This window comes from Pelmatolapia mariae, linkage group LG17 (genome assembly GCF_036321145.2).
Source record: "Pelmatolapia mariae isolate MD_Pm_ZW linkage group LG17, Pm_UMD_F_2, whole genome shotgun sequence".
NCBI classification, from domain to species: Eukaryota; Metazoa; Chordata; class Actinopteri; order Cichliformes; family Cichlidae; genus Pelmatolapia; species Pelmatolapia mariae.
Window position 1 is genome coordinate 25208761 of NC_086242.1, and position 26907 is coordinate 25235667.

The 26907-nt window shown below is 39.3% G+C and overlaps 1 protein-coding gene across 1 annotated transcript; it reads left to right on the forward strand.

Annotated features, from left to right (window-relative positions):
- The first annotated feature begins 8160 nt into the window (after positions 1–8160).
- On the forward strand, positions 8161–21872 carry ntmt2 (N-terminal Xaa-Pro-Lys N-methyltransferase). The gene is made up of 4 exons (XM_063460817.1): positions 8161–8356; positions 16272–16444; positions 20965–21217; positions 21616–21872. The coding sequence occupies exons 1-4, from the start codon at positions 8161–8163 to the stop codon at positions 21870–21872; spliced, it is 879 nt and encodes a 292-aa protein (XP_063316887.1).
- The last annotated feature ends 5035 nt before the right edge of the window (positions 21873–26907 follow it).

The following is a 26907-nucleotide window of genomic DNA, read 5'->3' on the forward strand; positions in this document are numbered from 1 at the left end:
ATTTTCTGGAGTAACAACAGCTCAAAGAACCAAAACAGCAGGAATCACACCTAATTTATCAACAATTATAGCTACATACGGAGAACAAGCCACAGGACAGCTGAACTAATCACCCACTAAAATTAAGTCTACATAGACTTCTTGTGTTCTTCCTCTACTTTCTTTAGATTTTCGTCCTCAGAGAGCGCTTCATGTAGCAACAGTCAAGGAACTCAAATAAATACAAACCACAAAAAACACATAATCAAGTGTTTTTGACTCTTTATAAAAGGATATAAGCCTCCTAATTCTGCAGCTCATCTTGCCAGAGGTCATACTTCTTCAGCTCATATTCAATGATGTTCATACACAGGGACCCAATCTTGAAATGTGTGATCATTCCATGGAAGTGGGAGAAACTGAAGTAAAAGACTACTATTTATCCAAAAGTGAATTTTCAAAACTATTTTTCTTTTAATCAAATTTGGGATTCCAGCTGTCATTAAAATTACCCAATCGGTCACCCCTGAAATATTTTACAAAGCAAACTGACAAAGTCAAAACACATCCAGTCAAACAGTATGTCCTTGTCTGACGCATAATCAGCCCAACCTGAGCCATTTCACAAGCCAATTAGTGTAACATGGACAGGGAGACAAGCCAAGAATGACGATCAGTTTTCAGACATACATCTTGAAGCCTAAATTCGCCCTGACAGACGTTTATGTATTATTTTAGTGAGGGCTTATTTTAGCGTTTCAAAACACACAGCTAAAGAGTAAAACTTTGCTGCCAAAGATGGGTGATTACTGTGAGAGAGACAGAGAGAGCAGATAAACATGAACATGACCCCGGAACAGGACAACTGAAATATAATAATATAAATAATCTAACAATATATTAACAAGATGCATATGGCTGGTATGTTTGGATGTCCAGATACCTTTGGCCATGTAGTGAGTATATTGCTAGGGGTATCCATACAAATTAATTTAATAAAAAGATGTATCTAACTATGGTGTTGAGGTGGGGTCTTGGGTCAGCTCCAAATGGGGGAGGTGGAGCTGGATGGCTCAGGGCCATCAACAGGTGAGGTGACTGGCACATCTCTTGTACATGAGCTAATCCCTCTGTTGCTTCCCATTTCAGCAGCGTGCTGGGACCTGGAGTAGTATGCAGTTAAGGAGTAAACCACATCACTGTTCTCCCTGCCTCTATTGTAGATACACCAAGCTTATTCTAGAGTGGCTTGAATGCCATCTCCGATTCTAAGCCCTGCTATATTACTACTCTTGAAACAATATACTTGATTTTTTTACCTGGAGAAACAGAAGAAGACAGAGATGATGGTTGTTGCCAAGTCCATACTCCACTTCCAGTCTTCTCTTAGGACTCTGGCCAAGGCTCTAAGGACAGTCTCTGGGAACACACGGGTAAACAAGAGTCAATCTAGATGTGTGTAATGCATATGCAGGAGACAAAATAAAGGAATGAGGAAGGAAAAGAAAGGAAAAACAGAGTTTGTGAAAGTGCAACTGGAGGTTAATTTAAAAGAGTGTTGGGTAATGTGATCATGCTGACTGCTACTGGGGATTGTGACCTGTGGGTGCTTCACATCCAACATATGTCTCAGTGTTCATCTCTTCTTTCCACCCTGACCCCAGGCTTCTCAGTTCACATGAATACTTGGCTCTTATCAGTACTGGACTGCCTGATGTGGCGTGGCAGATGGAGTGAGCAGACAATGCTTTATGACAGAAACAAATGAAGTCGTGCCATCTCACAAAGGATGCAGGCAATGATGGATACATGCTGTTACAGGAAAAAAAGGGCTTTTGGTCACGAAAGGGAGAAGAGCAGGAGCTGAGCTCTGTTTTCTTCCCAAGTCAAAGAGTAGCAGAGTGAAGGAGCTATAACACTGAGATCTTAGTGAGTTCTAGCAATTTTGATCTAAATACAGTCATTAAGTAAAGGTTTGCAGTAATTCATGGGTTGTCTTCTAAAAGTCATGTGAGTTTAATTCCAATTTTGGGCATTAAGACTTTTTATAGATCTGAGTATGGTCAAGTCAGAGAATGATCCAGGAAGAATATCTCTAACAAACACTTACTAATCTGATCTCAGTATATGACCACCTCATTCAGACTGCGGCTTTTTAAAATTTATTTATTTTTTAAATTTTATTTATTTGAACAACTCTCCTATCTAGTACAAATACAGTTTCTTCAGAGAAATAGAATACTGAGAGCGTCTTAGACTTAAGGAACAAATATAGGAACTATAGAGGGAAAAAAGGAAAAACAATATATAAAAAAATATAATAATAATTAGAAAAATAAATAGTAACGCGTTACACCCAACACTGCACAAAACTATCTGCCTTTCCAAAAAAACACAAAAACTTTTCGGTAGTACTGCATAAAATCCTGTTTACTCTTTCCCTCCCAGGCTTCTAGACTTCTAATTGGCCAACATTTCTACACAGCTAGGATTTGGTTGTTCACAACGTTTGACTGTGTTTTGGGCGTTTACATGTGGACGGAGATATTTTTCAAAACTGCACGAGATTTAAAAAAACAAAAACAAAAACAGAAAATCTCTGTTTTTAAAAAATACCCGTGTACGTGTGGACGTAGCCTATAACGTATCTACCTTCCTTACTAGTGTTGGTCAAGTTACTTGAAAAAAGTAATCAGTAACTAATTACTGATTACTTCCCCAAAAAAGTAATCCCGTTACTTTACTGATTACTTATTTTCAAAAGTAATTAATTACTTAGTTACTTTTTAAAAACACGATTTACAACCTGAATAGGTAATAAAGTGATAGATCTTTCAGCCCAATTCTACTTTTTCTGCATAATCCATCATACAAAATGTAATCAAATGGAAAAGTCTCTTTTTAAAACTTGCTTTATTAGTTTAGGGGGGAGGGGGGGGGGTTTAAATGACTGAAAGATTAATAGGCTCTGTTTTGAGTTTTGTTCAAAAAAGAATGACTTCATATAGGGAAAAATATATATCACATATGCAGGACACCTTAAACTAGTTTTTTAATTAAGCAGCAAGGCAGAACAAAATCAGGGCTGGATCAAGACACGAGGACTAAACCCCAATTCAACCAGACCCAGAACTGATCCGGAATTAAAACAGGACTACAACAGTTCAAAATCAGGACTACTTAGGACTCAACCAAAACAGAACAAGAATCAGAACTAGATGATAGTAGCACTAAAAATCATCATAGACCTGCACTACACTTATTTTTTAATTCTACCAAAGTACACTATTTAGATTCAGAAAAGTTTATATAATTATTTAGCCTTGTTGTGCAAACAAGCCTGCATAACTTAATAAATATATAACTTGAAAAATAACAAACCTAAAAAGAAACACTAGGTACGAGATACATGAGTACCTATGATACGGTGATACTTTTGGTAAACAACCATTTGACTAACATGTCTGTCTCACCTGCTCTTGTTCCATCTCTGTTCTGTCCTCGTTCTCCTCTCTCTCCCTCTCTGTTCCTCTCTCTCCCTCTTTGTGCTGACAGTCATCAAATATACAGTTGAAACCAGATATTTACATACTCTTCAGATCAAAACACAAACACTTTTTTAATTGTAACATCAAATCAGACTAAATGTTTATTTTTTTAGATTGATAAATATAAAAACATATTTGTTAACTTTAAGAGTAAAGAGAGAAACTATCTGTATTTCTTAATTGTAAATGGCACCAAATTGTATTCAAAATTGAGCCACACTTATGGAGCTCCACAATTCTTTTCCTGGTGTTTTGGTTGACATCTCTTGATTTTCCCATGTCAAAGAAACAGGCTCTGTGTTTTGCCTTATATGCATCCAATTTACTCACATGGACTCTACTAACCTATCAGAAGCTTCAGCTCAGAATGGAATCGTCTGGAGTTTTCTCAATATTCAATATTCAATATTTATTCATCCAAAACAAAATAAGTTTACTCTAAATTGATGTTGTACAGTAAAAAAATGTTCTTGTGTTTTCCATAAAGTGTATGTAAGTATCTGGTTCAAACTGTGAATAAACTGCTGTGTATTGAAATTCCTCTTGTTTTGCATAGAAATATACTGAACAACATACAAAGCATAATATATAAAATAACATCTACCAGAGTTTTTCTTTGAAAGAAGCCCCTTATGTCCATTCTTGTATATCAGTACATTACTGAAACCGATTTATTTAGCCGTGAAGGGTAACAACTGAAAATATGAAATAAACACACATGTAAGCTAAGACTCTCTAAAGAAACAGCATTGTTGTTGTTCGGCTTTTCATTTCGCCATTTGTTGATTCACTTGAAGAGCAAGTAATGTAATATGGGTCAAGTGATCAGTTTGACATCAATCTTTCGTGATACACCGTCATATTTACATTATTTGTACAGTATGAATGATTTGATTTGGTACCTGGTCGAACTTCAGTTCTCGTCTGTCTGCCTAGCTCCGTTTCTCCAACAGCGCACTGGCAGGCAGCAGCTGCCCCACCCCGCTTAGTGCCTGAGCTCGGATCATACTATTATTAAGGGGGATTTACGCACAGTCGTAAATTCCCACAGTGTGCACTATGTACTTCGAATATTTTGTGTAGTTTTTTGTTTTATACAGTTGTCAGCCAGGCATTTAACTATAAAAAAAATTACACTCCAAAAGACCCCGGGCTTCTGAAAAAACAACCCGGGCTTAAGCCCAGTAAGCCACCCCCCCCCGCTCCGCCACTGTTACAGATTACAGAATACATGCCCCAAAATGTATTCTGTAACGCAGACCTTCCCACAGTGTGGGGCCCGCCCCCTAGGGGGGGCGCAGAGCCATTGCAGGGGGGGCGCGGCATGAAAAGGGGAAAAAAAAACAACGCTAGCACGGGGTGCTTACACAAACGCAAAGCAGGAGATGAAGCATCGCTGAATATGTTTCCAAACCAACTTCATTCTGAGCCAAAGACTAGAAAATATGGTGAAGCATATCTTCCCTTTGGTTTCACCTGCACAAGTGCCGAGGTAGGTCTCCCCTGCATAATTGGTTTTCCCTGCGTTGGGAGCACGCGCTGGGCTCTTCAAATCACGGACAAACAGTATCCCACAGTTGTTCATGTTTTTAAACCTATTTTGCACAGAGAGGCATTTTTTGAAAAATGTATTGATAGCAATGTTGAATATTATTACACAGGAAAAGAACAACTACACGTAAAATAATTACTCCGTGACGCCTCTGCCTTTCTAAATGGAGGGACAGTAACTGCGTGTGTATATGTAAGCGTGTAAAACCTGAAGATAGAGACAAAATACTGTTAATCTGACTATCTGCCATTCTGCAATTCATCTCATGTAAACAATAACGTGGCGCACAGCGTGTCCTGGAAAAAGGCACATACCTTTAACGTTGCGTGACTAACTCTGTATTCCTCGTCCACACATAAACCCAAAACAGGAGTATTAAAAAATCTCCGTTTTCGGTGATTCCAAACGCCGTTTACGTGTGGACGAAACAGCTGCGTTTTCAAAATCACCCGTGTACGTGCGGACGCAGCGTAAAAGAGTTAGTAGTTTATTTTCTTACTACCTGCAGATTACTTGTATTTGCTTAATTGTTTACTAAATGTTTGAGGTGTGAAATAAACCGCAATGGAGCAAAATATGGGTGTGTGTGGTTGGAGGATGTGTTTGTGCGTGTGCGAGGGGGGGCGAATATTTATCTTGTAAAACACAGGGGGGCCCAGCAAAAAAAGTTTGGGAACCACTGCTGTAACGTATTCCGTTACGTTACTCAATGATAGTAACGTATTCCGAATACTTTGGATTACTTAATATATTATCATGCTTTTTCCAACTACGTGAATGTACTATTGCTGTGTGATTTATTACTGTTGCTGAAGGTCCGCGGCTCCGAACCGTAGTAAAGGGACCTCTGGCTAATACCTCTGGTTCCCTGTCAGCCGAAAAATAGCTTTACTTTGTTGTCTGGGTCAACTTTGCTAGCGAGAGACAGAGAGAGGCGTTGAAAGGCTGCTCCAACGGAACTTATTGTTTTCGGAGGAAAACACGAACACAGTGTACAGTTGAGTCTTAATAGCTTACTTACAACTGGGCTAGTCAGGCACTCTTCTTATTATATTTACATGCTTCCAGCTCCCGTTTTTGCTCGGTGACAGCTCATACTTTTCCTTTTTCTCCCTCCCTCGCTCACAGACACATAACGTGTATGGTAGTCCATTCTCCCTGCAGCACGGACTACACTGCCCAGGAGGCTACATTCTTTAGAGCTATGCCTGTAGCATTCTGCCTATTAGCTTAGCACAACAACAACAACAACAACAACAACAACAACAACAACAACAACAACAAAAAGGTGCTCTCTCACCCAGGAAACAAACAGTCAGATAGAGAGAGCGTCGCCCTGTAACCATGGCAACCGTAACGCTGCCGCCTGGAACAACAGAACATAGCTGTCAAACAAACCCAAACAGTCCTGACCCGCCACAATATGAAACAGGAAAGTAACGCAGTGTAATCCATTTATTTTAACAAAGTAACTGTATTCTAAATACCACCTTTTTAAACGGTAACTGTAACGGAATACAGTTACTCATATTTTGTATTTTAAATACGTAACGGCGGTACATGTATTCCGTTACTCCCCAACACTGGTTACCAGTGCCATTAACATTAAGGACATACACTTTATTTCTTCGTGTGTAGTATGCATTATCCTTTTGTGATTTACTGGCTGTCTTTTGAGACCCCCACAGGCACCCCATTGAACCCTTGTTTGAATAAAACATTTTCATTAACAAACTGCAACTTAGTTTAACTATGTACAAATAAGAGGACTTCAATAAAGAGGTACCAGCCACCTTCCCCACCTGTTGTTCCTCTTTTTGTTTTTTGGGGGGGTATGTCTCTCATATTGAAAGGGCCCCCCTCCAGTAATGAGATATGACTCACAAAAGATTGTCACACTCATACAAGTGCTTGTTAATATGTACAGTCCATCCCTAGCCAACTTTGTGTTCCATATAGTCCTACCAGACACACCTTAGATCCACCTTGTTGTCATATGTCTCCATATATGCCTCTCATGCATTGTTATCCCATATGGAAAAGATATATATAAATCTTATTACGTTTGTATCTGTCTTGTGTGAAACTTGTATGAAAAGCATACAAGAATGAAAACAGATATAAGATCCCTTGAAAAATTATATAAATGAAACTTGTATGTTTTGGATACTTAATAAAACAATATATGAAAGTAATGAAAAAGTGGCCACTTTCATGAGTAAATCATGTAAGCCTTATATGATTAAATATATGAAGTAGGTCACATCTTATGCAAGTTTTTACTATTTCTTTTCCATATGGACGGTTTCAATGGATTCAGAAACAGCACCCCACTGTTACACAATGGTACAGAGAAACGTTTAAGGTGTTGCCATTATAAAGGGCAATTGTGATGCATTCTGTAGGGTAGGATATGGCAGCTTTTGCTTGATCACCTACCTCGTGACCTTGCTGTGCATTACATAAAGAGGGATCACATGTACACTTGTAACTCATGTACCTGTATTTGTTTTTTTTCTTTCTATTCTTCTTGTTTGTATTTGGCTATGCTGATTTGTTGCTGTTTGTATTGTTCCGAAAAAATCAATAAATCATTGTTTAAAAAAAAAAAGAAAAAAAGATTGAGCTCTCTGGCATACCTGAAACTGAAATTTTAATTCTAAAGTATACAAACTTGATAAGACAAAGCTGTTTTTAGGACCAAGTCATAAATATGGGTGTAAGGACTTGTTGGAATTTAAACCCTGCAGTTCAGTCACCTTCTGTGGGCTTATTGGTCATGAGTTCCTGTAGAAATAAGTCCTTTCATTTATGCCCTGCCCCCTTCTCACTCTTTACAGTCAGTGTCTCTAGCAGGTGATCTGTAAATCTGGTGGGACCTCCTGGGTGCTGCCTGTGAAAAAGATCTCTGCCGGTTATTTGAACACTGGCAGAGACTTGTTGAACACTCAGCTAGACAGATATAGCAGCAGCTGGAGAAACAGTATCCTAAACGGGCACCACAGTATTCAGTCTTTTAGACTTCTCTGCTGTACCATTGCTCTTCAAGATCTTTCTGGATAAAAAGACCAACAGGACAAAATGGAGATTACACTTGAAAATGACAAAAACAGCTCTTCAAACTTTGAGTACAAGGGTGCTCACCAGGCATTCAGGGACCGCTGGAAAGGGACAGATGACACCATGTGTCGCCACAGCATGTCCTTTCACCTACACCACACACTGAGGAGTGAGTTCTTTGCCAGCTACCTGTACCTGCTAGAGAAGATTCCACTGGGTAAGATGGGTCATAGAAATGTACTAAAATCTTTTCTTGAATGTTGATTTCATAACAGGTGTGATGTGTTCTTCTCTTCTTTTCATACCCATGTTTTGCCAAAGTCAGGTTGCTGAAATAGCTAAAATAACAAAAGGTTTTTCTTACTGCACCTCACGGCACATTACAGACTCCTTCGGATAATGCTGATCCTAATTCTTAGAGGGTATGTAGACAGTTACTTGTAAATATTGATTTGTATGACTTTCAGTCCTGCATCACCACCACTGCACTTACCTAGAATGTCAGGATTTACCTCTAACTATTGCTTGTTCTCAGATTTAGTAAACTTACGTCTTTCCAATGGTTCAGTGGTAACTTTATTGTCCCCAATGGGAAAATGATTTGCAGTATGTCCATATACAAAAACAAACAACCACACACACACACACACACACACACACACACACACATGTCTGGTTTGCTATCCTCGTGGGGACATCCCATTGACATAATGCTTTCCCTAGCCCCTTACCCTAACCCTAACCATTAAAAATGAATGCCTAACCCTAACCCTTACTTTATACCTAACCATAACCTAATTGTAACCCTGACAGTAAAACCGCATTTTGAGTGTGAAAATTGCTTTCAACCCCGAGGGGACCTGGATTTTGGTCCCCACGGTGCAGAAAGTCCCCACCAGGATAGTAAAAGTCAGATTTTGGTCCCCACCAGGATAGTACGAACCCGTACACACACACACACACACACACACACACACACACACACACACACACACACACACACACACACACACACACAACAAAAAAAGATGTTGTAGTTGCATTGTTAAACGTAGCCAGCAAAACTACTTGTTAATTTTTGGAAAAACATTTAATGATTTGGACTGTGTACCCACTTCCTGTTTTATTTTGATATCACTCAGCTTAAGTTGACATCAAGTTTTTGATATGAAATTCTCACTTGATGTTGATAACAACACAATCAGTCCATGCATGTAAAGAACTCCAAAGAATGTCCATAAATCAAGTTATGTTTGTCAATGTGAATGTGAATAATAATGTGAACACTGAACACAAAGGACATGGAACATCATGACATCAGCTGAAATCTATCAGTAATTGGAAAGCAATCCTGTCGCTTAGTGCAGGTTAATATCAGCTGGTTTTGTCCCAATAGCTGGCCTATCAAATAATGTCTCATTACCAAGGTTTCCCACAAGAAACATCTCATGATGGGTAAAACTAATGAGCTCTCTCAAGACCTTTGCAACTTGCAAAACATACTGGCATTAGTCAAAGAAGAATTTCTGAACTACCAAAGGTTCCAGTCAGCACTGCTGTGGCCATAACCCGGAAGTAGAAAGAACATAATTTCACCATAAACCAGGCATGACCAGGTGCTCCCCACAAGATTTCAGAGAGAGGAATGAAAAGAATTATTAGAATAGTTGTCCCAGACCCAAGGACCTTACAAAAAGACCTGGAATCAGCAGGTACAATTGTTTCAAAGAAAACAATAAGTAATGAACTCTACCACCATGGCCTGTATGCACGCTCACCAAACTCCATTGCTGAAGAAAAAGCATGTTGAACCACATTTAAGGTTTTTTGACCAACATTTTAGCAAGGCTGTGAAATACTGGGAGAATATATTCTAGTCAGATGGGACCAAAATTGAATTCTTTGGATACCATAATGGTTGGAGGTCAAACAGCACTGCATATTAGCCCAAAACACCATACTCAGATGGAAGTTTGGAGTTGGGAACATGGTGTGGGGCTGTTTTTCAGCATATGGCACTGGCATGCCTCATTTTACTGAAGGAAAGATTAAAGGAAAAATGTACCGAGACATTATTGATAAAAATCTGCTGCCATCTAACAAGATGATAAAGTTGAAATATGGGTAGATGTTTCAGCAAGATAATGATCTCAAACACAGAGGCAAGTAAACTCTCTATTAGCTTCAGAGAAAGAAAATAAAGCTGCTAGAATAGTGCAGCCTGCCCGGAGTACAATTGAAAGTCTTGGAAATAACTTGAACAGAGTTCACAGAAGGCGCCCACTGAACCTAAAGGTTTTGAAGACCGAGGAAAAATGGGCCACAATCACACCTGAGCAATACGTGCAAGTAGTTTCTCCATACGGGAGGTGTTTTGAAGTTGTCATCACCAAAAAAGGCTTCTGTACAAGGTGTTAAATAAAATAAGGGTGTTCAATATTTTTTCCCTATGTGATTTTTCATTGTTACACACAACTTAATTTATGGACATCTATGTTTTAATTTCTTTATTACTTACTGCAGTCAAGTGTTCTAGCCATTCTCAAGATGTTTTTCTTGCTTTCTCAGATTATCTGAGATTATTGCTTTGGCATTCACCTTTATAGGCTTCTTCCTTATGTGTTTTGGACTAGTTCACCTTTTTGTTTTTGTTTCTGCTGTTTTGTTGACTTAGTAACTGAAAACACGTGTCTGACTTCATAAATCTCTCATTTTGGGCTGACTGTCTACATATGGGTCTTCTCCCTACTTAACCATTGCAGTACATCTTTTTGCAACTCTGACAATCACCTTTATGGTCAGAGATGCTTTATAGCAGGGGTCTCACGGGGACCACTTGCTGCCCACGTCACCCCTACTTGTAGTGATGTGTGTGCCTTGTTACACAGCATTTGAAATTTTAAAAAACAAGGCAAAACACTACATTTTCGGAGATATTTTTGTGTGTTTGTCGTTTGTTTGTTTTTTGTACTACTTGAGCACTAACGTAGCCCTCCAATGAGATGACACTGCCAGCAGTGGCCCACAGCTCATTTAAGTTTGCTTTATAGGCTTCAGGCTTTATGGGAGCAACCCCTTAAAGATAAATTTCCCCTATGACTGATCAGTGCAGATGTATAGTTTGCAGGACATGCAGTGTCCACTATAACAATAGCTCTTTTTCCTTTGTTATATTTTTTATATAGTCTAAATAGATGTTTAGTGACTATATAACCAGAATAGTCATTTATTTGCACTAAATATAATTGCATTAATTGCATTACAATAGAAAATGTTATATTTACCTACTAAATTCTTAATCATTCTCACATGTGCATGTTCATGACATTGTGTCCTTGTACATTTCTATACTTTGACTTTTTTTTTAAAGTGTGAATGCAACTTAAACATGTAAAATTATATATATATTATATAAAAGATTTTAAGTTCCCTTTATTCTATATAGATTAAGTAGCCCTTTTCCTACTTTTGCTACCTTATTTCCTAAAAGGTTGACACAGCAGATGGACTACATATGTAATTTGGCACTATTTAAATGTATTAACTTATTTATTTTATATCAGATGCCATTTGTAATGAAATAGTCCAAGTTATCCCAACATGTGTACATACATTCACTTACTACTTTACTTGGGGTGGCTGTAGCTCAAGAGTTAGAGCAGGTCATCTATTAATTATAAGGTTGGTTCTTAGATCCCTGGCTTCTCCAGTCTGCCAAATATCCTTTGACAAGATTATAACCACAAGGTGCTCTCCAGTGCATCCATTGGAGTATGAATGTGTGTGAATGTTAGCTAGAAAGAACTTGCGTAGAAAGAGCATATAGACATTGCCAAAGCAACATGCTAAAGTTCAAACCAAGGATCTGAATGGGTAAACAAAGATGATTTAAGAGACTTTGAACATGGCATGATTGTTGGTGCCTGACAGGCTAGCCTGAGTATTTCCGAAACTGCTATGGAACTTTGTGAGGTGCTCTGCTGCTGTAGCCCTTCTGCTTCAGTCCATCCTGTTTGGATCCATCCTACCTTGTATCAGAAAGTTCAGTCTGGTGCGGTAATGATGTGATATGATATTTTGGGATATTTCCTTGGCACACTTTGGGCCCCTAGTATCAAGTGAGCATTGATTAAATTCCATACCTTAATATCCACACCGGACCCATCTTCTAACAGCTGCTTTCAGCAGATTAATGCACCATGTCAAAAAGCTCAGACAATCTCAGCCTGGTTTCTTGAACATAAAATTAAGTTAATTGTATTTAAATGACCTCTACAATTAACAGATTTCAATCCAAAAGGGCACCTTTGGCATGTGGCAGAATGGGAAACACCTCATTGCTCCCTCGTGGCAGCTGACGAATGTGCAGCAACTCCGTGATGCTATCATGCCAAAATGGATCAAAAGCTCTGATATTTTCAACATCTTGTAAAATCTTCTAATTAAGGTAAAGGCATAAGGGGGCAACCTAGTAAAAGCAAGGTGTACCTAATAAAGTGGACAGTAATAGTACAACTCTTTCCTTAGAGAGAAAGGTGATGTGGACATTTTCATGTAATGGTCACACTAGAGTTGCTGCATACACCTCCAGTATATTGCAGTTCACCTATCACTAAAAGATAAAAAGCATGTGAATCCCTTTTAAACAACAACAAACAACACCACTGTTCAATAAGCTGTGGTGTTACCTGCACATTTCTGCTTCCAGCCTATCCGAAAGACTTTTACTATTAGCAAACAGAAATTCCTGGTAATGTTACTTGAAATAAAAAAATAAAATTACTCATTGACTACAAGAAAGGATCCTGAAATGTCTAGAGCCATACGAGATCAACAGGACCCTAAAAGTCTTCATCAGGAACTCAATAGGGATGTGGCAAACAACAGAGAGAACATAAAGAATTTTGATGGAGAATTTATATAAAATGCTTTCTTATCATTGTGTTAGTTTCCCAAGCAGCTACAGAAAATATATAGGCAATATAGAAAAGTATATATTGCCTATATATGGCCAAATGTACTCCCCATCTGTCTTAGTATGCATATGAACCTGAGACCCCATTTTTAATCCACAGGATTGAATATGATGTTGGTCCAGCTACAACAGCTTCAACTCTCCTAGGAAGGCTTTCCACAATGTTTAGAAGAGTGTTTATGGGAATTTGTGATCACTCTTCCAGAAGCACATTGGTGAGGTCAGACACTGATGTTGGATGAGAAGGTCTGGTTTGCAGTCACCTTAAATTAATCCCAAAGGTGTTTTATCGAATTGAGGTGAGGACTGTGCAGGCCAGTCAAGTTTTTCAATATCAGACTCGCTCATCCATGTCTTTATGGACCTTGCTTTGTGCACTGGTGAGCAGTCATGTTGGAACAGGAAGGGACGGATCCACAAATGGGAGCATATTATTGTCTGAATTATCTATGCTGAAGTATTAAGAGTTCCTTTCACTGCATCTAAGGAGCTCATCTCCTGAAAAAGAACCCCACATCGTAATCCCCCCTCTACCAAACTTTAGGGTTGGCACAGTCCAGCCAGGCAAGTACCGTTCTCCTAGCAACCACCAAACCCAGACTCAGCCATCAGACTGCTCTGCTCTTTTATACACCTGTGGCCATGGATGTGACTGAAAAACTTGACTTTAATAATTTGGATTGATGAGTGAATAGATATGGCAATATAGGTTATTGCCATATCTATTGCTTAAGGGGGTTCTCCAAATTTAAATTCAAGAGGCCACTTGACTTTAAGCAGCAAATACAACTGATATTAGTGTAGCCAGACATGATTTTTGTCTGTAATTGTGGCTTAGATGGAGAGTTGATTGGATTTGATGAGAAATTGGTTGTAAGTCCTGGTAATTCCAAATGTTTTTAAAAAACTTAGCCTTTCTCCCAAGTTCTGAACCATATGTGTAATGAAATATTTATTAACAGAAACAAAATAAAATTTCTTTTAATATTTCCAATCCATCTGTAGCTTTGTTTTTATACCATTAAACAGTTACAGGATAGCGATTTGTTAGTGTTAATGCTAGTGAGTGAATTGACATATATGAATCATTAATGGCTAGTACATTCATAAAAGAAAGTGTCATTCAAAGCACTGTAGTGCATTAACAGTTTAAATAATAGCTAAACATCTCCAGAGTGCACTCATGTCTATCATGAGATCATGGGCTGAACAGCAGCAACAGGAGATCCTGAGCTGTTGGTCATTCTGGCTCAAAGGTGTCTTATTTTCTTAACATTCATTTGATACAAGGACCATTAATGGAATGACATATCAAGCATGAGAGCACTTACTCATGTCAGACAGTGCTATGCCGTCTGATCTACCATCAGACGGCTGCAGTCAGGTCATTTACTAACAGCGTGACAGATTAATCCTCATACCTTGTATCATTTAAACAAGTATTCTGTTACACAGAAAGTCCAAGATCAGCTTCTAATGAGCTGGTGCACTTTCAAGTTGTGAGATAGATGTACAGTTTGATTGGCAGACAAGTGTGTTATCAAGCTGTCTTCAGTTCTTCTTCGTTTTTCTCGATGTTTCTATACTTACACTTCCTCTGAAAGCTTTCCTGAGGGATAACATGACAAGTAAACAGCAGTTGTAGGTGCTTTGATCAAAGCTGGTACTGTGAGAAAAATGTTCGGTCATAACCACATTTGTCTCCTTTTACATCTTATTTTAGTGAGCCTGGCCAGGTGCAGCACGATTAAGCCACCGTGTCATGAATCGTGCTATTAGTTATCAAACTGACACATTTCCCTCAGCCTGCTCCCCGAAACAACTTGTTACGAAGTCAGTGACAAGAAGTTCATTTATTACAGAATTTATTTCAGCTCAGTAGAGCTTAAGTAGTGGAAGTTTGGGATAGTTTAAAAAGCGAATTATAAAGTTTCCTGAAAGGCAATATCGCAATTTCAACACTGTATACATTTCTATTATCAGCCTCCCAGTAATAAAACTTATTAGATTTAAACATTTGTAAATTCACAACAGTAACTTGAATCAACCACAGGGTTATCATGTACCATATAACAGCTGAGCTGAGTGTAGGAATAGTACACCACATCCCTATTTATAGTAGTGATCAAATTATCATTCTACATTTCCTATGGGACTGAAATCATCTTCATACAGAGCAGTCTGGTGTCATCTTTGTAATGCTTTAGAAAAATTCAAACTAGTCAAAAAAATCATATCAAACTAATTGATCATTATTTAAAACAGACATCATTCTTATAAATTCATATCTGGTAAACTTCTTAACACTTTCCCACTATAGCTCATTACATGTGTTGTCTCATTGTAACACATGGGTTATCGCTACAGCATAATTTTGCGGAATGGTGAAGTCTAAAAACTAACATAAGTTTGAAGTCTGAAGTGGTGGCAATGACATTCTCACTCACCCTCAACCAAGGGCACAAACACCTCAGAGGGTGCTTCCACAGTAACCACATGTTACATGAAAAGATTAGGTAATCTGAAAGAACTGAGTGGATATAATAGATTTTTGCAGAACACAATTTAATATTAGTGGATAAGCATTACAAAACAGAAACTAGGAATAAGCACTGGCAATGTTTATAATTTACTGGCATCAGCTCTTGTTGTGAGGTGTTGGTGTTAACTATAGCGCCACTGAACTATAATTAGAGCGAAATACCATGCCTATTTTGTGCCTGATGTGGTTGTGACAGTTGCTGCTAAAAATGGGGAAAGCTGTGAGTGTAATTCCAGAACTTTTTCTCTGTCCTGCAGCTCTTTACTGCACCCTTATCCCAAATGTTTAAATGTTTAGTCTCACATAATTCTGGTCCTCAATAATATTCGTATCTTATACCTCAACCGTTTCATCATAGTTTGATGAGGACACGAGTATTATTGAGGCTCAGAAATATGACTATTGGGATTCTGTGTCTTGTACAGAATACAAGACACATTAAAGGATGAGTCTTGTAACTGTCATTGAATAGTAATAAACAGTCTGTGTAGTTGGTCATCACAAGTTTTGTGTTGCAGGCTACAAGCGACAATAGAGCACCAGACAATTGTGTTCAAATGACGTTCTGGGTTTTATGATAGGTCACCCGGTATGTTTGTCCATGTGTTCTAACAGTGAAGCTGTTCCCAGTCACCTGTGAGTACATCAAAGGAGAGAAACAGTTCTACTACAGAGCTCAGAAGTTCTACGAGGATGTTCCTGCCTCAGAGGAGGGCATGATGGGAGATTTCGTAGAAATATCCAATGTTGATCTGGAAGGTTCCCTTCAGTTTTTGAAGAGGTTCGTGGTAAGTCAAAAGTTAGTACCTCACATTCAATTAATAGAATCCAGGCAAAAACAAATCTGGGAAATTTTCACGCATAGTGGTCACTACAGTGGGCAGCTATTCAAAGGCTGTTTTCTTGTATTTGTGTGAGTGTTGATGGTATACTTGAACATAAACCACCCCATTGGACATTGATGTGTCACTCCATACCCTGCCACCCACTGATTGTTTAATGTTACTATGACATGTTTCATTGTAATTATTGTTATTTAACCCTGTCATGCATGAATTATGACAACCTCTATCAGGATTTTTTTTCTTAAGTATTTTTATTCATCTTTTCATACCTAAAGATGAATAAAAATAGCTTTTAAGCTTTAAAGTATATGGTTTGCATGCACTTTGTCATAGTTTCTGCATATTGTCCTGTAGTATATCAATTTGCAATGTAGCTATCTCTTAGTGTACATGCCAGAATCTATTTTTGGTGAGAAATTTGTCATCCTGATTGTACAAAACAAATTATTGTTTCATGATGATGGCGCCTCAGTGCAAATTCTAATTATACTGGAGTCGTGATGGCAGCCTCATAAACACCCACACAGAGTGAGCTGAACCAACAGCTGGTAATCACTTTGTACTATGGTATTTTTAAAAATAAAAATAAAAAACAGCACTAACTTCTGCACAGTGGACAAGGAAAGGATTTCTTTAATGTTCTGGGTTTGTCTGTGTGTGTGTTGCTGCTGTAGACAGGGGAGTCAGGCTACATGCCCTTTATTTACAAACTCCTAAGACTGCTTAAAAGGAACTACAGACACTTCCTTTCTCTAGCAGTAATATAACCATATAAAATTATAATGCTCAAAAAGCATAAAGAAAATAAAAAATCGGGGCAGCAATTTAAAAATTAATGTATACAGTGGCCTGAAGATATTGAAAACATTGTGAATTTTCATATTCTGTGTCAGTTTCAACTAGGCAGAGATAGGGTTAAAGATTTAGTGTATTTCAAACAGGCCAATGAAACTGGGAGCCAATTTTTTGGACTCCATACAGAGAGCAATGTTCATAGGAGGGGACATCTGAGGGTACAGTGAGCTCACCTTCAGTGGCTGGGAATGAGGTGGCTCCTAGCCAAGCGATGCTTCAAAGGGTAATAGGCCCATAGCAGCAGAGGTCATGGAGTTGTGGGCGTATTCTACCCACACCAGCTTGGAGTGCCATATTGACAGGTTGGAGGAGACATTGCACTGAAGAGGGACCTCAGTCCAAAACTCCCATACACGAGAGCCCCTAGTTAGAGATGATGTCAGAAGGAATGCTGTGGAGTCTGAATGCGTCCACCAGGCTATGGTGGACTTGGGTTTTATGCAGACCCTGCCCCACCAAACCCTGGTTTGGCCTGGGGCATTGCTGGAGGCAGAATGGGTGGAGGTTAGATGTGTGCATGGGGACAGCCACAAATATCCCATAGTGCCGCTGGAAATCAAATTTAAGCATTGTGTGAAGGCTGCAATTATCTCACGGCTGACGCATACCTTAATTCTGGGGACAGACTGGATGGGGTTTAATAACCTGTGTGTGGGGAAGTGTTCACAAGCTGCACTCGGCATGTAGTGTCTGTGCTGCATTCACCGGTGATGCGGGGTTGTCCAGTGCTAACTCTGGAGAGGAGGAGATGGCTGGGCCTTCTCATGAGGTCCCACTGGCTCCAGTAAACTCATTGGCATGGACCTCATTGGGCCGTTTCACCGGAGTTGTATTATTTCTGGTGGATTATACAATGTTATTTCTTGAAGCAGTGCTGTTGCACACAATTTCTGCAAAGACTGTGGCACAGGCACTGTTTCAGGTCATGTCCTGAGTCGGCATCCCAAAAGAGATATTGACTGACCAGGGCACATCATTCATGTTTTGCACACTAAGAGAGCTGTACCAATTACTGATTACTGTTTAAATCTCTTCAGACCAGCATCTATCGCCCTCAGACTGATGTGCTGGTGGAGCGGCTGAATAAGACTTTAAAGTCCATGGTTCGTAAGTTCATCATGAGGATCAATGCAATTGGGATGCACACATTTGTGAGGTTATCACGGTAAAATTTGCTTGAGGCCAGGAATGTCAGTTTCACCTGTACAACAGGGGAGATAGACTCAGGCAATTTTCACTGGGAGATAAAGGGTTGTATTACTCGCTTCTTCTAGCTTAAAGTTACTTGCCAAGTGGCAAGGACTCTTTGTGGTCACATGACGAGTGGGGGTGATTATGAAGTGATATAATCGGACAGGTATATCACCGCAGCCTCCTAAAAGCATGAAACCGTTTTGTAACGTGCCTGGCATTATGGTGCATTCAGAGCCTTATAGGTTACCTGAGCATAAGAGACAAATTGTTCTAGGAGAATTGGCTGAAATGCTAAAAATTGGGGTAAAAGGAGAGTCACACAGCCTATGGTGTAGCCCCATAGTTCTTGTGGTGAAGAAAGATGGTTCTGTACAGTTCTGTGTTGACTGATGAGGTTGAATGAGGTGTCACAGTTTGATGCCTACCCCATGCCCTGGGTTGATGAGTGCCATGGCTCGCTTTTTAACGACACTGGATTTAACCAAGGGCTACTGCAGATTCCCTCGTCAGCTGAGCCCTAGGAAAAAACAACCTTCTACACTCTATACAGTTTGTACCATTTGCTTGTTCAGGGGCCCAGCCATCTTCCAGTGCTTCATGGAGCAGGTGCTGCATCCATATGCTGCATATTCTGCCGTCTACTTGGATGATGTCATCATCCACAGTAACACCTGGGTGGAGCATGTGCAGCGGGTAGCCATGGTCCTGGAGTCTCTGAGGCAGGCGGGGCGCACGGCCAACCTGAAAAAGTGTGCTGTTGGATGAAGGGAGGTACAGTAACTAGGGCAACACTTGGGAGACGGGCAGGTGCATCCACAGGGGGCTGCTGGCTAAATCAGCAGCTATTGCATCCTGCCCACATCCCAAAACCAAAAAAGTGGTGAGGTGGTTTTTGGGGCTGGCTGGTTACTACTGGCAGCTTGTGCACGGTTTTGAGGACCTGACCAGCCCCTTGACTGATCCCACTGGAAAGGATGTCCCATATGTGATCCAGAGGACCGAGCAGTGCCAGGCAGCGTTCGAGCAGGTGAAGACTCTCTGTGTGGTACCCCGATCTACACGCCTAACTTCTCCCTCCCTTTTATTCTTCAGACACATTGAACAGAGGGCTGGGGGCCGTTTTGTGCCAGCAAGTAAGGGGGGGTCGACCACCCGATCATTTATATTAGCAGTAAACTGTCGGAGTGGGAGAATAGGCACAGCACCGTAGAGAAAGAGTGCCTGGTCTTCCAGTGGGCAATCAACAATGCTCCTTCATTATTACCTCCTGGGCTGCCCTTTCACCCTGTGTTCGGATGGGTGATGGAACTGCAGTGCCTCCATCGCATGAAGGATGCCAACATCCAGATCACCTGGTGGCATCTGGCTCTCCAGCCAGCTTGTCCATAGGCCAGGGATGGAGATGGTTGTGACTGATTTCCTCTCCTGCTCGGCTAGGCTAGCCCTAGATGGCTCTCCAGTCTAAGTCAGGCGATGGGAGTATGTGGCAGGGTGTGGCTTGTGGCTTAGCTGCAGGGGAGGGGTGGATCAGTGGCTTCAGGGTGTGGTGTTGGGGGAGGGCTCTCACACACATAACCTGCATCATCTGACTGTCTCCCCATTTGAGAATGTTGTTGGGACCAGAAGAGAGAACTGTGCGTGGCGTAAAGCAGGAGGAGGGCAGCTGGAAAGTTGCTGCAAGGACATTCTGAAAATAAAAGCACTCAACCTACCCTGCTGTGTGGTTTTCTTTATCATGGCGCTCTCATCAGTTGAATGTAAAGATGGTGAATGATAAGTCAAAAATCTATGTGTGTGTCTGGCTACATATTATTCTCTTCCAAAGTCTCTTCCCTGGCTGTGAACAGCTTCAGTTTACACCTGACATTTCCATTAAAAAAGAGTGTGGCACGAAAAGATTTAGAACGCATCCAGAATAAAGAGAGCTACATAAGCACACAGCAATATGGCAGTAATTCACTGAAACCAAGAAGCTTCCTGTAACAGAGCTCCTGTGGGCCCCCATACTTTCCTACAATCATAAACTGGGGTCCCTGATGTGGAGGGGTTGTAGTGAGGTCAGAAAACCAAATGAAGAGGAAGAAAACCAGCATAAGTCAAGTGAGGTGACTTTTTATTCCCTTGTGGTAAAGTTCATTGCTTTGTTACCCTAAGGAATTGAGGTTGATTTGTTTGGTACTTTTGAGCATTAAAGCTTGACACCTGGTAACATAAAACATAAAGTATAGAACTTTTTATGATTTAGACATGATAGTAATGCACTACTAGAAGAACAAGAAATATTTAAGCATCTTTTTGTTTTCTGTAAAATTGCTTTATAGGCAGTCTGCATTTTCCTAACTTTAAACTCTAAATATCCTTCAAAATTAATTTGATTAAAGTTATATGAGTCTATCCTTTTTTTTTAACAACAGGGGCCTGGTAAGGCGGGCACCCACTGTGCTCTGGATTGTGGCTCTGGGATCGGGCGGGTAGCCAAAGGTGTGCTCCTTCCTGTGTTTGAGAAACTGGAGATGGCAGACATGATGGAGCACTTCCTGCTCCATGCACATGAGGAGTACCTGGGTGACGATGCTGACCGTATTGAGACCTACTACTGCTACAATCTGCAAGAATTCACACCTCCACAAAACAAGTATGATGTCATATGGATGCAATGGGTGGCATGTAAGTATGAAGGTTATCTATACACTCTGCTCATGAAAGATCAGGTGTATTGAGAGATTTGAATTGTCATCTATTATACAATGATGCTTCAAATTGTATACTTATGAAGATACAGTATACTCTTAAGTACCTAAAGTTCCCAGTTTATTTTGTGTAATTTGAAGTTTTCAGTTCCTTTTGTATTTCATGTCTAGCTTTTTGTTAATGGATTATCTTCTTAATAAACAACTTGACTTTTGTTAAGATTATTCTGACTCAAGGCGTTTGCATTTGGGTGAGATCACAGTCACTGTACTTCCATAGTTCTATTGGGGGACTTTAACAGTCACATGAAAATGATTTCTGCAGTGACTAATAAATCAGTTAGGAGTGACTACTTTTCCTGTCTTTCCCTTTAGGCCACCTAACAGACAAGGACCTGATGAACTTCTTGTTTCGCTGCAAAAAGAGTCTGTGTCCAAATGGTATTATCATAATCAAGGATAATATGGCTAGGCAAGGCTGCAAGCTGGACCCCATCGATAGCAGCATTAGCCGCCACCTGGACATCATGAAGACCATCATTGCCAAGGCTGGACTGGAGGTCCTGGCTGTTGAGAGACAGGGAGGCTTCCCTGAGATCATTATGCCTGTCTGGATGATTGCGATGAAATAGAAGAGACAATTTTAGTGCAAACAGCTTAAGCTTGTGGTTTGCTTTAAAAACACAAAGGAAAATTCAGCTCATAGCTGAGTTCACTTGATATTTCAGGATTTTTTTCTGCTGTTTTGCTAAAAAGCAGAACAACATAGCTAGAAATCTTAGCAGTGTAATCCATCTATAACTGTTGAAAAAGCAATGTGGACAGCATGATGGCAACCAAGGGGATTTTATGGAGACCGGGACATTTTTTTTTCTTAAAGCCACAGTATACCCAAGACAGAAGCATCCCGTATGTCAGCAGATTCGTACTTTTATCTCTTTATATCTTTATGACATCAATGATCTTGATCTTGTGGTTCAGACTAAAACAATGGAATAACGTGCATCCTTATTTACTACTGGATTTTAGTTTACGTTTTTAACTAAATCAAACATCAACACCAAATATGGATCATGTTAGATTTAAAAACAAAACGTTGCACAAACTTATTAATAATTGTAATAATAATAATTATTCCACATCAATCTAGATTGGAACTCAATATGGAAGTTATGTGTAAACCTGGATTGCATGCAGTGGATGGATACAGATACCATGCCATTTCAATGGGTTTTGCTAAGGTGTAAACTAACTTTTAAAAGCTTGTTTAGAAAACATGACAGCAAACAGCTGGGATGGTTCAGTATGTCATCATACTGTGTATTCTGGGAATGCTTTACAGTTAAGAAGTACGGTGGCCCCTAGAGACAAAGCATGTACAAACTCCAAAACACGTACAAGCTCTGGAGCTCGTACAAACTCCAAAACACAACGGAATTGCTCCATGACGCTAGGGGCAGTGTTTAGCTCGATTTGCTAAATAAATGGCAAGTTTGTTGCAAACACATGGAGTTGGATACCGGCGGGAAACACCTGCAAGGATTGAACAACCACGCTTTATAAGAAAGGTAATGTGCAAACTGTTGTTTGTTTGATTTGTTTTTAATTACTATGAACGCTTAGCTTAAGGTGGAGTCAAATCTGACGTTGACTAACAGTCAGTGTGCTTTGCTCAGAGAGAAGCTCAACACTGCCCCTATTGTGCTGGAACTCTTCCGTTGTGTTTTGGAGTTTGTACTTGCTTTGTCTCTAGGGGCCACCATAAAGAAGCACTGGCAGAACCAGAAAATGCTGTAGAGGTCAGACACCTAGCTTGTGCAAGCCTATTCCTCAGAACAGTTTTTAACTTTTTAGCCAAGCTAACCTTATCATAGTTTCAGTCCAGTCAAAGCTAACTGTTTGCATAAAGTAATATTATAAATGTAGAGCAGTATGCCATTCAAAACAGCACCAAACTAGAATGGTACATTGTTATAACAAAGTGGAAATTTACAAATGAATCACATCCCAACTGGGAGTATTTGAATTTCTCAGTTTAATTAGTCATTGTGATCTGCTTGTAAAACAGGGATGACAGATCTCTGTCTGAAATTACATATTCTTACAGCACATGTTGGCATGTTTATAGAGCTGATGTGGAGACAGTTTAGTCGTTGTGGGGGTAAAAACAACAATAATAGATATTAATTTTAAAAAAGCAAAAAAACAAGCACACTCAACCCATATGGAAAAGAAATAGTAAAAACTTATAAAAGACTTGCATAAGATGTGGCCTACTTCATATAGTGAATCATATAAGGCTTATATGATTTACTCATGAAAGCAGCCACTTTCTCATTACTTTCATATATTGTTTTAGGAAGTATCCAAAGCATACAAGTTTCATTTATATAATTTTTCAAGGGATCTTATATCTGTTTTCACTCTTGTATGCTTTTCATACAAGTTTCACACAAGACAGATACAAACTTTATAAGATTTATATATATCTTTTCCATATGGGAAAGATTGCAACTCCTCCCAAAGGGCAAGGGTAATACTAAAACTCTGATATTTCATGCTGATGTTAGCATTGGTCCCCAATAATGACATCTGCATTGGTTTCATAGATCATTTGTGCTGATGTCAACATTGTTAACATGGAAATCTAGTGTAATATACTAATTTTTTCTGTTGTATTGTATTGTTGCAGACTTTCAAGAGTTCCCTCAAGTGATCCTATTGTATAGATGCTAGTTGTTTTTTCTGTGTAGGAAGGGCTCATCTGTGTAGTTTCTTGACAAACAGTTTCAGTGGAAGGAGGCAGAATCAGATAAGCTCTCCAAATCTCGATCATAGTTATTTATTTCTGAATATCACCACAGATATTGTCTGGCTGGACTGACTGTAATCTGCTTGCAAACTGCAAGACATTTACAGCCCTTAAATTTTTTTAGACCTCCTCTCTTTGTTAAAATCCTTATTAAAAATAATAAACTGAATTCATTTTTATAACCAAATCTGAGCAGACACACTAGAGTTCTCTAGGAAGTACAAAATTTATCAAACACAACCACTAAAACCATTTTTCTTCTGTTCAGTGTGTAGTCAGTTGTAAATATTCTTGCTTTTGTGTATTTTTTTAAATAAATGATCATGTAATATTGCAGATTAATAGATGTGTCATGTTTTCCATGCTTTTAGTGAATCATACTGTATATTAGTTTTGATATGAGAACTAGTTTTAGCTGGACCATTTTTGTAAAAGAAAACGTCAAATTGAAAGCTAACAGTAGCTTAGCCAACAGACTAACAGTAGAAGCAGCACATTGTTTTAAACTAATGATTTTCAGCTGGGCCCTTGAGGTGAATGTGGGGGTTATTTCCTGATTTTGACAGACAGTGCCTGTTTTCATATCTGCCCTGGCTGCATTTCAGGCCTGTCAGATGTTGTCTGCTTAAGACACATCCAGGAGTCACCACAAATATTTAATATTTGTGTGTGCAAGCGCTCAACAGGAGTGGTACAGAGCTGCGCCATCCAGAGCTATTTATGAAAGAATAGTTTGTCAGTGAGTAGGCTGGCACTGAGAAAGTACAAAATCATTAAAGTGTTGAAGGGGCAATGGCATGAGATGAACTCTGTAGCATGTTTCTCTAGTCAGAATGACTCTTTTAAGATGTGAATAGACCAAACACATTTTCCACATCCTGTATGAATTAAATATCTAAAATACCACAAAGTTAAACTTGGAGGTATTTTTTTCTTTCCCCTAGCAAATAGCAGCCAAATGTGCTGTCACCTTTTCACGAGTGGTTAGCGTCGCTCACAGTCAAAGCGATCATTTCTAATACCGCTCAATGTCCTCTACAGCCACTCGGCAGCAGTTTGAATACATTAGCTGGAGTAACACTAATTTGTCCAGTCACATCAACAGTGCAGAGCTTTGGGCTTGAATGCAGGCTGAGAGCATGTTAGGAAGACAGAGAGCACAGTTGGATGCAATAACTGCATTCAGGGCAACATAAGCTAACTTGATGGGAATGATTCAATGCTGCACTGCCCAAAGAAAATATGAAATTATTGTAACGCAATTTGTAGTAACAATAAACCTGGGCTCTCGTGACTGTCCAGTGATGCACAGACAAAAGATTGTCCAGTCTTGTCAATTTAAAAGGACTACACCTATGTTGTTATTTAAAGCAACACAAATACATAATTCTGTCTATGGGACACACAAATACACAAAACAACTAAAAGATTTATTAAAACCTAGCACTAGCTTGTAGTCCAATAACCACCTTGGTGGAGTTCTTCTTAGTCTAGTCTAGACTAGTGTTACTGACAGCTCAAAAACCTGAGACATTTAGAATAACTAATTAGCCTAACTAGCATCTTTTTTTCCCCTTTTTTACCTGGAGGAAACCAAAACAGGCACAAACAAAACATGCACGCTCAGAAGATTTAGTCAAGAACTGTCTTGCTGTGAGGAAACAGTCCTTGCCCCGCCCCACCAGAAAATAGACTTTGTATAAAAGAAGACAAATGATTTTGGACTTTATTTATTGGACCCTTTGATTTTTAAATAGACTGATTCTTATATAGTGCTTTTCTACTCCACTTGAGCACTCAAAGCACTTTATACAACATGCCCATGAATTTTTTTCCACTTAAGTGCTTGCTACCTAACATTTACACTCCAATGTGTGCATTATAGAGCAATTTGTGTCTTGCTCAAGGATACTTTGACATGCAGACTGGAGCAACCTAGGACTGAACCACTAACCTTCTGATTAGTAGATGACCCGCTTTATCTCCCGAATTACAACCACCCACAAACCCTAACATAAGAGCTTTGTTTGCTTGTTTGTTCTAATTTATTTCGATCATGTAAACAATATACAAAGTTCATCTAGCAAAGAAAAGAATGGAAAAAAATGCTATACAAAATAAAGCTAATACATTTCAACATTGCTTCAGCTGTTCTGATTCAGTTACATATCGAAAAGGAGTGGGAAAAAGTGCACACTTATTTAATCCCACCCCTTTGCCATAAGTTATCGATCAATATTTAATCAGCTTCCTTACTGACATAATCTGCAGTAATATTAACGAACCTATGTCTGATATAATATATACATCATCATAAAAATTCCTAAACAGAGGTATTCACTAAATATCAACATTTTCCCTTTCTTTATAACTCTTTTTAAACAGTTTTATGTTTGGACATTGCTTCAACTCAATACTCTGTTCCGCAGCTTCACTCCACGCACAGAAACACAAAAGCTTTTTCTGGCAATACGTACACTCCATCCCTTAAATTATAACTTCTTCTCTCAACCTGGTCGTTCATTATCTTTTGCTTTGAACAGAATTTCTGCTGTTTGGAATTTCACTATATCAGCAAATTTCAATATTTCAGACTGCAAGAATAGTGAGTTTGTCTGATCCCTATAACCTGCATTGTGGATGATTCGAACCACTTTTTTTGAAGAGTAAAAAGTGAACGTAACGTGCGTTTATAGTTATTGCCCCAGACCTCTGCACAATAGCTTAGTAAGGTGAAACCAGTGAACAGTAGAGAATATTAAGTGATGTCCAGTCTAATACCTGCTTTGCCTCGTTTAGGATTGCAATGCTTCTTCATACTTTGGAATGAATATATCTTATGTGAGCTCTCCAGT